Source organism: Lytechinus pictus, chromosome 2, assembly GCF_037042905.1.
Source record: "Lytechinus pictus isolate F3 Inbred chromosome 2, Lp3.0, whole genome shotgun sequence".
In the NCBI taxonomy this organism is placed as follows: domain Eukaryota; kingdom Metazoa; phylum Echinodermata; class Echinoidea; order Temnopleuroida; family Toxopneustidae; genus Lytechinus; species Lytechinus pictus.
The window spans coordinates 18,152,095-18,167,506 of NC_087246.1; the positions used below are offsets into that span (position 1 = coordinate 18,152,095).

General features: G+C 33.5%; 1 protein-coding gene across 4 annotated transcripts in view; it reads left to right on the plus strand.

The window, feature by feature from the left end:
* LOC129254652 (NAD(+) hydrolase sarm1-like) overlaps window positions 1-14,416 on the plus strand; it is a 37,962-nt gene extending 23,546 nt beyond the window's left edge. For 3 of the 4 annotated variants that reach the window (XM_064111777.1, XM_064111786.1, XM_064111790.1), the window contains exons 7-10: window positions 5,442-5,586; window positions 6,288-6,477; window positions 7,290-7,411; window positions 8,090-14,416. In XM_064111777.1, the coding sequence (XP_063967847.1) occupies window positions 5,442-5,586; window positions 6,288-6,477; window positions 7,290-7,411; window positions 8,090-8,252 (620 nt within the window). In that variant the 3' untranslated portion in view covers window positions 8,253-14,416. The remainder of the gene's footprint in view (window positions 1-5,441; window positions 5,587-6,287; window positions 6,478-7,289; window positions 7,412-8,089) is intronic. The other variant, XM_064111795.1, reaches the window with a different exon arrangement.
* Window positions 14,417-15,412: the final 996 nt, after the last annotated feature.

The following is a 15,412-nucleotide window of genomic DNA, read 5'->3' on the forward strand; positions in this document are numbered from 1 at the left end:
TATAATATAAGTCCAAAGTCTTTTTCCAGATCCGGTTGTTTCAAACATTACATCATAAGTCCAAAGTCTTTTTTCCAGACCCAGTTATTTCAAAAATTATAATATAAGTCCCAACTAAGATACCATAATGATATTCCAGTGGAATAAAAATGAAAATCGAGCTTAGTCTTTTCTCCAAACCCTGTTATTCGAAAATTATAAATAACAATACAACAACAACAAAAACAGTATAAAGACCCCATAATCTTATTAATGCTGGATAACATGGACATATAGCATAGTCTTTCAGCCAGACCCAGTTATTATTTTTTTAAATAACGCTAACAGTAATAATAAGAAAACTCCAAATCTAAGACCAAACAATCCTTCAACCTAAGAACCTGTTTTAAAAAGAGGTTTAGAGCATTGTCTTTATTCAAGACATAATCATTAAAAAATTTACCAAAAAAAATCTTCTAACGTAAGACTATATCATATTCTTATTCTTCTGGAATAACACGAGTTTTAAAACGTACTCTTTTCTCCAGACCCGGTTATTTAAAAAAAATGAATTAAAAAACTTCAACAGTTCAAATCTAAGACAAATCTTCAAAAGTTACACCCTTACTGGGTGTAAAAATATGTATTTACCCCGCACCCAGCTTTTTTAAAATAATACTAAGACCCCTACAAAACGTTGTAATAATGCATGGGTAAAGCAAACATCCTTTCTCCAGACTTGGTTATTATTTGAAAAAAAAGATAGTTTTTACAAATATTCTAAAACAAATACCCAATAATCTAATTACTGTGGAATAACATAAAGATCGATTGTAGACTTTCCTCCAGACACAGTTATTTCAAGAATATAAAAGCAATAAAACCCAACCCCAACAACGAATCTAAGAACCAACAATCCTCCAAATTAAGACCATGTAGAAAAGCACATGTTTAGAGCGATGTCTTTATTCCAGACCAAGTCATTTAAAAAATAATTCAAACAGTCTTAAAAACACAAGACTTTGTCATAACAACAACAACAACGTTATTCTACATCAATGATATTGTGGGGTCTTTGTTGATATAGTTTGTTTGTTTTTATTGTTTCTTATAATTTCCTATTTTGAAATAATTGAGTCTGGAGCAAAAACTACACCATAGGTCTTTGTTTTGTTGTTTTAGTTTGGACTTATATTATAATTTTTGAAACAAAGGGGTCTGTAAAAAAGACTTTGAACTTACAGTATAATCCTTTAAACAACCGGGTCTGGAAAAAAGACATTGGACTTATAATAATTTTTGAATTAACCGGGTCTGGAAAAAAGACTGCACATTTGTGCTATACGAACACATTACTATAGGGTTTTAGTTTTTAGTTACCGGGTCTGGAGAAAAGACTATGCTTGATTCTCAATTTACCCTTAGCGCATATATTCACAATATTCGCCGTATAAGTGAAAACAACAACAAAAACACTAATTCCACCAGTTTTAATTAACTGGATCTGGAAAAGACTAAGCTCGATTCTCATTTTTATTCCACTGGAATATCATTATCATATCTTAGTTTGGACTTATATTATAATTTTTGAAATAACCGGGTCTGGAAAAAAGACTTTGAACTTATATTATAAGTTTTGAAACAACCGGGTCTGGAAAAAAAAGACTTTGAACTTATATTATAATTTTTTTAACAACCAGGTCTGGAAAAAAGACTTTGAACTTATATTATAACTTTTGAAACAACCGGGTCTGGAAAAAAAGACTTTGGACTTATATTATAATTTTTTAAACAACTTGGTCTGGAAAAAAGACTTTGAACTTATATTATAATTATTGAAACAACCGGGTCTGGAAGAAAAGACTTTGGATTATATTATACTTTCTTTATTAACCGGGTCTGGAAAAAAAGACTGCACTTTTGTGCTATATGAACGTATTCCTATAGGATTTCAGTTTGGAATAGATTCGCCAAAAATCCCTTCAAATTTATTACATTTGTGAGTAAAGTCATTATTACATTTGTGGGCGATCAAAATTATTACATTTGTGGGTAAAGTGTTATTACATTTGTGGGCGTTATTACATTTGTGGGCGATTATTACATTTGTGGGTGTAACACCCCCCCCCAAAAAAAAAAATATCCAGGGTATTTCCAAAGATCGTGACATTCAAGAGATGATATTTAAAAAAAAAGCTTTAATTTGATGTTTAGTACCAAAAGTTTTTAGAATCACCCAAAAAAGGTAAAAAAAAATTTCAATGCTTTATGAGAAATAACTGTTTGTATGGATTAAACAAAATCTGGTGGCAAAAAGTTAGTATTATTAATCTATAGACTGTTAAAGGATTGAGTGTCATTTGGGAATATAAGGGCAATGCTTTTTTTCAAAATGTTTCAATATTTCTGTCCTGTATGTACCTGGTATGTTCAGTGTTTAGGCACAGCATCCTTCACACAAAATTAGTTGCTTCTTTTAATTACAAGCTATGAAGCAAATAAAAATTAAACATAGTATCTGACTGAGCTGATTAGCAGATGGTGGCCTCCACCTATTCAACTGATTGCATTTTGATTAGCTATGTAGCTCATTTCTAATGAGCTATGTTTCTGGCACCCATCAAGAGGGAAGATGAAAACTGGAGAATCAAGGTTTAATCTCAAGACTCTACTCTGAAAAATAACAAGACAGCCAATGCTACTCCTAGTTTTAAAATGAGTAAGACTATAAATGCAGTCAGGCATATCAAGGGGTTGTTCATGCTTCTAGGGTGGATCGAGTGCCCCCACAATCCCCTGTGGGATTGTGGGGGCCCACAAATTTATTAAGTTTTTTCTTTCTTTTTGCATGCAACTCCTTTGCCCCGCCCCCCCCCCAAAAAAAAAAAAAAAAAAATTGTCCCTGCCAAATAGTATTAATAAAGGATGCAAAAACTTTTTTTTTAAGTAAGAGAAAAGAAGGTCTCACATCCCACTTCCTTCTAAAAAGAGCTTTTTCCATTCTCGTCTAGCCAAGGGGGCACACGGGCATCCACGTCTGCTCCATATGAGGTTGTACATAAAATCAAAATGTCAAACTACAAGTCGATCCCCACTTGTGTAAGAAGCCAACTGCCTCTATGATTTGTGATGTATTTTTCTCATAGCCGTTATCTCCTTCAGGCACATATTGAATGTTAATGTATTACCAACAATATTTCTTAGTCCAGTATGAAACATGATTGAGCACCCTAACTACCACTTAAAGGGTATCTTTTGTTGTTTGAAGTTGAAGAGAGTCCATGTCAGTTGCGGATCCAGGGGGGGGGGGGCAACATCCAGCCCATATGCCCCCCCCCTTTTAAGAGTCATATAGCCAATATTTTTAATGTAAATATGTTGTTCATACACAAGTGTGCCCCCCCCTCTTTAAGAGTCAGGGCAAATATTTTTAATGAGAATATGTCATTCATGCACAAGTGAGATTTTTTTTCATTTGTCAAATTTTACATGGGACAAAATGACCTTTGATTTTCAGTGAAAACCTTTTTTTTTTTTGCTTGTCAAATTTTCCTAGGGAAAATGTGCCCCCCCCCCCTTTGGAAAATCCTGGATCCACCCCTGGTCCATATTGTGAGTTTTCAATGATAGTCAAAAGCAGCACTGCAAGACATTGCTCTCGAGATGCAAACAAAAACAGCTGATATATTCATAGAGAACATTTGTATGTGTGTGTATGCATTTCTGTGTGCAGTGCATATACCACTCTCAGCATAATATGGTTTATTGCAGAATTTTACAATTTATAAGCATTTGTCTTAGCGAGGTGCATTGTGATTAGTATTTTCCAATTAAACTTTGATAAGTTTTCTCCTTCAACCCCATGATTGGAATTTAATTTTATCTTTAGAACATTAGCATGTGTTTTTAAAAGGAGGCATGAATGCATACAAGGGTATTTTAATTTTAACACATTAATTATAATTCTTAATTTGGTCATTCTTTCAGGAAATATGTAGTTTAAAAAAAAAAGGAGAAAACGAACAAGGATAGTCAAAAATGGAAAATTAGGTGTTTTGAAAAGTGGAGAATCAATAGTACTTTAAGCTGTAAATAATATTTAATGTTATTATTATTATTATCATTTATTTGGCCATAAAAAACATGCAAAAATTGTACAATGTAATTACATAAATACAATTTGAAATTGAATAATTAAATATAGATAAGGTAGAAATGAAAGAGAAGAAGAAAAGAGTAAGAAAACGTTTTTTCCATGGGCCGAACAGAAAAGGGATGACGAGAAGTCAAATGCTGCTTGAATACTCCTGAAAGAAGACAAAATCATGGACTTGATTCTTTTTAACATCCAAATATCGTGCCATATATACAGTACATTGCTAGCTAAACTGACTCCCTCTGGTTTTCCACCAAGATATTGAATCTACGGTAACCATTTGCTTTTTGGATTCTTTTTTTTTATGTTGGTTTTAAGTTTGTTTTCCCTAATGTGTTTATATTGAAAATAGATCATTTAATTACAATAAATGATTTATGACCATATCTACTTTTAAATCCTACCCATCCTGTTTTTCTTTTCTTCTAATTTTCATGAATGATGTGTGTACCAGCAACTTGTATTATTCATAGTATTACCTACATTATCTATATCATGGTTATAACTTATACATTGATTCAGCTTTGTCAAGTATGATAATTATAACTGGATATAATGTTCCACAGACATGGAATATAATTGTGCAAAAGACAATAGTTAATAAATAAAATCAATCAAAAGTATATGAAAGGCTCATTTGATCATCAATACTCAATACTATTACTTGTGTTTTATACTAGAGTGAAGTGATAATTCTCTGACTGTACTAAAGATATAGTATCAACATGTTTTTGTGTGTGTGTTTGTTACTATTGTTTTTAACTTATTTTGAATCTATAGAAGTAGAGCTTGAGATTGTATGTCGTCACATTTTTGTTGGGTGATTTTTTCCCCAACAAAATCATTCTTGATTTATTAAGAGTAACCAGAAAAAGTGTTCATATTATCAAATACTGACAACCGGAAATGGACATATATCATGGAAATTAATCTTGGTGGCGTGACAACAAAGCAAATCACTGTATTGAACACCTAGGAATAGTCTGAGACATTCTATTTTATGTTCGATAAAAATTCTATGTCTGAAATGGACTGACCTGGATTTGAACCAAGACCCTTATTGGAATGAGGCAACTACTCAAAACATTAAACATTATTAAACAGCTGGGAAATGGCAGGGTCACCTTCAATTTTAAAAAACAAATAAATGCCATATTGCATCCCCCTGAAATTACCTTTGCTTGGCCATTGAAGAATATTAAATTGAGGTTGGAAAAACAACAACATTTATAGATAATTCTCCTTATCCTCTAATTCTCATAAGGTCACAATAATGTCATACATATTCATTTTGCTTTTGTTATAGGACTTGACATCTACCCCAAGGTATTTGACAGTCCTCAGAATGAAGAAAAGCAGTTGACTGAGTCGGGTGATTCTAAGAACCAACCAAGAAAGAGTTTGGATGTCTTCATCAGCTACCGGAGATCTACTGGGTCTCTGCTAGCAAGGTTTGTAGAAGAAAGATAGGAACTGTGTACTGATTTATGGAATGTTTTTATTTGTAGGGATGCTGGTATAGTAATCCAGAGGTAGCGGGTTCAAATCCCTCCCGGGCTGCAGTGCCTCTGCCTCTGCTTTTTTTTCCATCCCCAGCAGTCAGTAATCACACAGCAGTTCAGTGTGTTGTAAATTTGAAGATGAATAAATTCCAGATACAGGTTCGTTCGCATATTTGAAATGATACGGTGAGCACAAATGTGATATTGATTATTTAAACTTATTAAAAGGGGAATGAAAATTCACACTGTTCTCTTTTTTTACTCTCACAATATAATGTAGTTGAGTTCTGTAAAGTGTATATAAAAAAAATCTACATATGAATCTATAGAACAATCACCTACTTGACAAAAGTTATAATTTGTGCCAAAACTGGATACTCTATAAGTAATATGTGAAAAATTATTTTCTGAAGTGTCCGTCTCCTCCTGGTTGATGCATGATATTACAAACCAACTAGAACACCTTTAATGCATAGGAATGGTAAAAGTAATTATCAGAATGATCATTTTGACATATATATGATTGGCAGAAAAATCTCATAGCTTGAATAAGCTCTAATCTAGCATTATTCTGTCATATTCAACATTTATTTTTGTGGTTGCTGTGTCATATTTGATATCAAAACTGTTCATATTTACTTTTTGTCCAGCTTGCTAAAGGTACACTTGCAGTTACGCGGTTTCACAGTCTTCATTGATGTGGAGAAGCTGGAGGCAGGCAAATTTGACAACAATCTACTCCACAGTGTGAGAAGTGCTAAGAGCTTTGTGATGGTCCTCTCTTCTGGCTCTCTAGATAGGTGCATGGGAGACAAAGATCATAAGGACTGGGTTCATCGGGTAAGACAGTTATTTTACATGCATTACAATTAAGTATTCGGTAATGTATTAAGAACAATGACAAGGCCTGCATATATCCAGGTCATCCATACAGTATGCATGGATTAGTACATTACAGGGCAACAAATCAAGATCATCATCATCATCATTTATTTCAATCAGCATTTGCCCTCTTTCAATTGGTTGTGGATTTGCCCCAGGGGGGGGGGGCAGTCAAATATATTGCTCTACACACGCGTGACCCAAAAAACGCGTTTAAAGGGGTGTTTTTCAGTTTTGGACGCGGGCCGCGCGTGCACTCGTTAGGGTATCAAAAACACAGATTTTCAAAATAAAAGGGGTAGTTTTGAAAGACTGGTCAATACTCAATTGCAGGGTCAAACGTATTGAGGGTATGTTTTTTTTTCCAAAGTTTTTTTTTTTCAAGACTAGCCAAACGTGTTTAGGGTATGTTTTTTCCCCGGGATCATATTCTGGCGACAACTTGTTTAGGGGCCAAAATGTGTAAATAAAGCATGCGAAAAACTTGTTTAGGGGGTGTTTGGAAATAATTTGGCCATGCGTGTGTACAACAATACATATGACTCCCCCCCCCCCCCCCCGGGGATTTGCATGCCATGATTCTTCTGTCTTCACCATACCAAACCATGTGTAGACATCACCATTCAGCACAAGAAAGGTTGATGTAACACACACAAAAAGTTCCAAAGTTTCAAGCCTGAAGAAGCAAGCTTTATGAAAGCATATAACTTTCACCTTGGTGTGGAAATACACCAGTGACTTTTTTATCACCATTATTCATTAACCCACAGGAGATAGTGACAGCCATAGAGTGTAAATGCAATATCGTACCGGTCATTGATAACTTCAAATGGCCCAAGCCTGATGACCTACCTGAAGACATGCGTGGTATCTGTTTCTTCAATGGAATCAAGTAAGTGAAAATGGGAGAGGCTCAATAGCTTAAGATAAAGCTATGATCTTATGATCTTGGACAAGGGCCTATCGGATAGCGAATTGCAGTTGACCATAACTCCACATATTGAACGCATACTGATTTTCACCCAATCAGAAGCACGCATTTGTGAATTGTGTTTGATTTTCAAGTTGCATTCAAATACTTTTGGCTCATTATTCAAGCATTAATGTTTTCTTAGCAAGTAGCTAAAATAACTACCACTAAACACTTGGTGGTTAAAATAAACACACTGAACTCTAAAGGAGACAGCTTGTCTTACACAAGTCCATGTGAGTTTGAAGAAGCTTACAGTTGTCCTGGAAAGAACTGTTAGGATTGAGAAGAGAAGTTCATGAAAAATGTAAATGATAGAGAATGTTTTGAAAATCAAACGTGATAAGGATAGATGAGAGAGATAAAGAGTAATTTGTTGTGAGGTAATGTAAGGTGAAGTCCTCAAAAAGAAAGTTCTATAAACCAGATGAGATATGATTGAGTGGTGCAGAAGAGTAGAAACGTAGACAGGTATCTGCAGCAATGAGATGAGTCTCAACGTCCCAAGCAGCTCGACTGCTGACGGGCATCTTTGTCATTGTTTAGTCCAATCACTTTTGCAGCTGTTAAATATGATTTTATGCCATTTTTCTTTTCTAGGTGGATCCATGATTATCAGGATGCCTGCATTGACAAGTTGGAAAGGTTCTTGAAGGGAGAAGAAAACATGGAAAAATATATCGACAACGAGATCATGGCAGTCAGGCAAATGATTGCTGGTCATGGGTTACGAACCAGCAGTGGTGGCAGTAGTGTATCTTAGCAACGGTATGGACTCCGGGTGCAGGATTCGCAGTGTTTAAAGTAGAATAGATTCCCCTTGTCTTGTAATAGACTCATGGGTAGAGTAATTTGCATAATGGACAGTGCTGATGTTATGTAATAATATGTGTAAAACTTTGAACTATGGAAATCTTTATGAAGCTCTGTATAAAATTTAGAATATTGATGAATACTCGGTTGTGCATGATACTGGGTCTTCAGTGCTGATCTAATTTGCCAATGTGAATGATATTTACACTGCAGTACTAGCAAAAAATGTGTACCCATTGCATATTTAGCTCATGTAGAGTGCTAATACAATTTACTCTTCAGTACTGATGTAATTCATGATTCATCCGTCATATGTTCCGTAGTTATATACTGATGTAATTTACCGTAATACAATTCATAGTTGGATTCTAATGTAGTTTACCTCTTGGGAAATTTCACATGTTACTGTGATACTAATATGAGACTGTAAAATTCACAGATTACTACTGATGAAGTTTACATATTGTGATGTATTTTACCCATTGTTTTGAAATTCACATGTCAGTTCTGATGTAGTTTACCCATTGTGATAAAATTCACCGTTCAGTTCTGATGTAGTTTATCCATTGTCGCATAGTTCCCAGTTCAAAACTGATGTAGTTTACCATATGAATAAATTCACACATGTAGTTTATTCATTGTGATAGAACTTGCACTTCAGTACTGATGTAGTTTACCTATCGCTATAAATTCACACTTCAATACTGATGTAGTATACTGATAGTTATAAATATTCACATTTCAGTACTGATGTAGTTTACCTATCGCTATAAATTCACACCTCAATACTAATGTAGTTTACGCATTGTTATAAAATTCACACATCAGTACTGATGTAGTTTACCCATCGTTATAAAATTCACACATCAGGACTGATGTAGTTTACTGATAAAGTTATAAAATGCACATCTCTGTACTGATGAAGTTTACCTATTACAATAGAATTCACAGTTACGTACTGATGCAGTTTAATCATTACTGTACTGTAGTATTTACAATTTAGTACAGATGTAGTTTATCTATTGTGATAGAATTCAGATTTAATGACTGATATCATCCACTCATTGGAGATCCTATGGGTAAAAGCTAAGGTAAAATTTTCAGAGGACTCTACCTTGCATCGCCAAAAGTAACACTCTTGGAGCTCAGCATTCCTATGTGTCCCTATGTGTTCCTATGTGGCGCTTTATGAGATCAGAAATCCTATGTAACGCTGCAGTGGCAAAGGAAGCATATGAAACAGACCTTCAAAGTTAAACAAAATCTTAAACAAAATCCTACATTGACTCTGAACTGTGTCATGATAAGTATATCATCATACGATAACTGTGACTAATAATATAACCAATGGCATGGCTTATTGTAGAAATAAGATCTATATGACTCACTTAGGTGATTTCAAGCGCTTGCTTGTAACTGGGTATGGAGTGAATACCTATCATTTTGTTATGATTCCCCATTGCTTTACAGGAGGGTGATTGTTAAAGAGAGGTCCAATTTCTTTATAGCTAGCAAGTAATAGGTAACCCAATGCTTGTATTAAGCTTGCATTTGTTTAAAGTAATGAAATTTAAACAGACTGAATCTGATCAATGTTAAAGACATTAACATTTATTATGTGTGTATGTTCATGCTTTATGTGCTTTCAAAGGACTTTGGTTTTCACATGCTTTAGGTGAAGCCGGGAGGTGAAGGAACTTTGGTAAGTCTAGTTAAGTCTCAAACCTGCTATTCATTGTGCGAATGTCAAGACATGATCCTGAGAAATCAAGCCCCCTTGCCACCACTGCTATTATAGATGTTTTTATTTTGGTAATTTCAAGCAGTTTACTAAGTGGGTTAGGTGTTACTTAAAATAGTTTATAGCAAACTTATATTGAATACTAGTATTCAGCTTTTTAAGACCTATTATTTTCATGCAAAATGTTGTTTTTCTAGATGTGTCAAAATTATTTGTGTAAATATATTGAATATTGATAGAATGAGAAAAGGTCTACACAATTGAGCAGTTTACTTGCAGGTTTAGGTGTATGTAATTTTGTTAATTAAATACACCCCCATGACTTTTGCAAAATGTATTTCTAGTAGATGACTGTTATTTATTTAAATGTATTAAAAACAAATGAATAAAAGGTCTACAATGAAAACCATCACAACTATATATATATACACAGATTTAGAAATTAGAATTAGAATAAAAAAAATAGAAGTAGGAATGTAAATTGTGCAATAATTCTTGAGTCTTACACTAGAAGAAATAGTACAATAAAGTGTGGATTATGAGAATTCAAAACATGTAGCAAAGTTCAGTACTATAAGTAAATACCTAGTGTTTTTAGATGTTTTAGTTTTGAAATATTAAGTTTGTAAATTAAGTTCATTTTCTTGAGTATTTCATCTTGTGAACTAGTTTTCCTGCTAATATAGTGATCATACCATATGAGTTAACATATACTCCTGAAGTAATCCTGAGTGAAAAATGTTACATCGAAATTCAATGTCATGTGTAACAATAGGGGTATTAATTAGAAGTGATCATTTCACATTTTATGGTATGCAATCTATTCACATCCCTATTATAATCAGAAGACATTTACCATGATATGCATGTGAAATGAAATGTATTAACACTTTGTACTCTCTCAGATGAATGTTTGTAGCACAATGTGTAGCACTGGCTCATATGAATGGTTATTTCATTGCGGTCTATCGAAGTATAAATTGCCCATCTGCAATCTTCTAGTCTGAGCAAGCTTTAAAAACCCCCTGTGCATACAGAGGAAGCTGAGGAGTTTAGCATGTACACGCCTTGACTTATTAATACTTTTTTGGTGAATTAGGGTTTAAAGGGGTTTTTAAGAGGAGAGAAGTACTCAATCTCAATTAACTTCACCAGTGGTAATAACTTGCTTCTTGTTCATTCTGAGAAGTGGTGTCTTGGAAAAAATATTTTAGTTGAAAATATATTGAAAAAATCATATCTATATGCGGAAATACATCATGCATTATTCTTGAAACAGCTTCATTCAAAGTAATATCAAGTAAATAATTTCTGGAAGTGCTAAAAACAGTACATATCTATATATATTGTGATGACACGAGTGCATTGTAGTAAGTGATTTTTTGTGCTCTAATTTTTAATAATGATATATGGAATAGATTATATGATCGAATATGTATATATATCAAATTATTTATCAATTTGAGTAGATGTAATTGTGATCATAATATTGATATTGTCTTTGTTGAATATTTCATGTTTAAAAATCCTATCAGATTCCTTTGGACATTTTTACTGTTAGCCATGTGTAAATAATACATGTCTAGTCAAGTTGTTTGAATGTGAAAAATACGCCAGGGGAGCATTTCATGAAAGAAATAGTGAATTTCTCTGTCTTTTGTTAAAAGCTACTATAAATCCTTGCATCCGATTGGCTGAGAGCACATTAGCCAGTGAAAGTCATTGACAAAACTTTTTATGAAATGCTCCCCAGATACGGCCAGTAATGTGCATTGATATTTTTAAGTATGTCTCAGCCAGTTGTAATGTGTTTTGTATTTGCTATTCCAACCTAAGCTGTGTAGTGAAGCTTATTACTCTAGTTGTAAAAGATGAAATTGGAAGTTTTACAAGATAATGACAATGGTTCATGGGTTGGCTGAAATAAAGCTGTTTATGACATTGGTGTCTTCTAGCAGTAAAGAAAAAGAAGGTTATTTACGACCATGCTCTTTTTTACTCGGTCTTTTTTACTGTTATTCGGTCGAGCAATGAACTAGCACGAGAACATTCACAAGAAAAAAGAATTTGACAAAAAAAAACCTCTTTTTTAATCTTTAAAAGTTAACATTTGACCTTCTATTTTGTCTTAAATGTGTGTTCATTCATGCATGACCCAATTAATGGTACATTTACACAGAAGTAAGTCAATAACCAAATATCAAGTAATCAGTATGTTTTTATGCACTTTTTTATTAAAAAGTTTCACCTTCTTGACTTAGGATGAACAAACTTTAGTGTTGTGTTTAGATATACTAGTATATGAGAGTTTGAAATCTGTCATTCAAAATGAAAAATATGTATATTTTGCAATATAATTGTGACAGAGATTTAAAATTCTCTAACATCATTTTTTTTACTAGGTATACAGGGAGCAGGGGAAATATTGCCAATCAAATTGCCAGGCATTGCCATCAATCCTTGAAATAATGATATTAAAATGATGTTCCTCCTCAAAGGGCTTGATACTAATAATTGATATTGCATATTTCAGCATGTCTTCATTTTGAAGTATCCAGTGTGATTGGTCTCATATAATTGTTTGACTTCCCTATCTCTGTGTTGTGAATTGTATGGGCTTTCCTTTTATATCAAATGAAATTGTTGACGGTAATATGAGTAATATTGATAACTGAAAAAATACAAATTTTTTAGCCATTCAAGAATATGTGATTATTTTTGTCCATGTATTTCTCTTGTTTGTACTTGTCTTATTTAGGTTGCTGAAATCCATTAACTTTAGCTTGACTTTAACAAAATATGTGGGAAAGATTGGAATCAATTCTATTCATGATATTCAATTATTCATCATGAAAAATCATGAAAAAATGATCCACTGCAAACGATTGCTTAAGAAATGCCTGAAAATTAAAAATACATGCTTATCTGTGTAGTGCATTATGCCATTCGGAAGAATCGAGCGATTTCTTTTGTTTTGATGATTTCAATGCTTTACAGCAAACATCTGTTCTTTCAAAATAATTTATTGTGTTTCGATGGAATTGGCAGGCCTAATAATCATTTACACTATGCAATATCTACTTGATTAAATTATAAAAACAGTGCATGATACCAAGCTTTAAAGATATGAGTTCATATTATGCTATTCATTATAACGATAATGCTTTAAAAAGCTATGGTATGGAATTTTCAATCAAAAGATAATTTTCTGCAGAATCATGAGCTTTACATAATTATTCATATTTGAATTCAAAATTATGCATTTTGTATTCAGTACTTTGTTCTGCATTTTATTTTATTACTACTTGTGTGGTTTTTAACGTTATTTTTTGCTGCTGAAAATGAAGTTTTTTTTTACATAAATGATATACTCTGATTATTTTGTGAACTTTCAGAAACCAAAATTTTATTTCATTTCATCCAACCAAGGTGGTGCTTGATGCTTTATGATTTTAGTAATTAAAAAAAAAAGAAAAATATGATTTATATTTTTTTGTGGTATCTCGAACAGCCTTGCTATATTAATCTCAGATAAAGAGTTGCACAGTGCCAAGTATAAGTCAATGGTCATATATATCAAGATGTAAAATACATATAATGTGCAATGAAAATGAAAAAGAAAGCTTGGCTTAGTCAATTTGTGTATTTAATTTGAAAATGTTTAGCAGTTTGGGGTTACTATTCATCTAGTGGTAAATCCACAGGTTATAACCAAAGAGTATACACTGAAAATCACTATTGTTGAAATGATCAGTGTTCTGAGAGGCATCTTACACCAATGTCAAAGCATTTTACACTAGTGTTCATGGCTATATGCAGACATTTTTTTCCACTCGGGGACAAGATGCATAACAATGTCTTCAGAAACTCTAAAGCGAGGGACCAAAATGATGGAGCTTGTCATTAGGCCGCTTTTTCATTATCTAAAGTGAAGTTGAAGGATTTCGTGCACACTTTTTGGTAATTTTGTGAAAATTTTCAGTACATAAATGTAAGTTTTCAAAATTTCTGGAGGGTAATTGCCCCCCTCCCTCCCTCTGCATATGGCCATGATGGTATTAGTTCAACTCCCACCAGTGTTATAATACATTCTGCTCGTTATTTTAACACTTTACACACATTTGAACATTTCAACACTCAGATGCTTGATGTTTTGCCTCTATTTTGATTGAAACATTGATTTATGCCCTGCCTATTGGACTTAATTTTAAAGCTACCAAGCAGACTTTATGAAACTGGGAAACTAGTAATTGATTGCAAATGTTTGTGTTACGGGACCCTTCTCATTATGTTTACAATGGTTGCAATGTCTTTGAATGTTTGTTTGTTGTTTACCATTTGGTAGAACCTAATTAAATTCCTGAAATCCATCACACTTTTCTCCATCATTGTCTCTTTTTTTCTTTTTTGCTATTTGTCTGACAGTCAAGAGTGTAGGAGGCGTAATGCTATATAGTGTTATATCTTATAAGAAATATGCGAATCAAAAACTTATTGAAGTTTACTAGTGCCAGCCAGGTCCATATAATGCATGTTGACATCCCGGAGAAAAGATGATTAGTAGAAAAGATTTAAGATCTCTTCGTGTCTTCATTCTTCCAGATTCTTCCAGAAGAATAGATGACAAGCTAGCTCTTTGGTTTTGAGTAAATATCTTTCAGGAAAGAAGATCAAACGGAGATCTATAATTTGGACATGTCCCTTTGAAAAATGATAACCATATGAACAGATCAGGGGCCCCGTTTCATAAAGAGTTGCAACTGTTGTAACTTTGCCTTTATGGCAACTACCATGGTATTCTTGATTGGTAGCCTTGGTCATTTTGATTGGCTGCTGAGCCCTGTTGCCATGGTAGTTGTCATAAACAGTTGTAGCTCTTCATGAAATGGGCCCCTGATCTGCTCATGTCAACATCTCGCTATATGGAAGCTCAAAAGTGCCACTCAGAGGTCTTCTGATCAACTCTTCGAAAATGCATGAATTGATGAGATCCAAAATCTTAACCGAGCTCTCACCCCTGATCCTCTTTTCTGACATATTTTGACATTATAGTTTCCTATATGTCGATATCTCGAGATTAAGATGCTAGTACTCAGAAGGAGGGGGGGGGGGGGGGGGAAAGAAAAGAACAAAAATATAGAATGTAAGAAGAAGGAAGAAAAGGAAGCAATTCGATCATCTGCTTTGACTTTGTTATTGTACCATCAAGAGGGGGAAAAAGAAAGAACATACTGGGTAATAGAGAACAACAAAATCTAACAAAAGAATTAAATGATATAAAAAAGATATATAATTTGGCATGTTTCGAGATGAATTGTGGAGACATGACATCTGAATATCTCTTTGACACGGTGAGAAGATCTTTGATT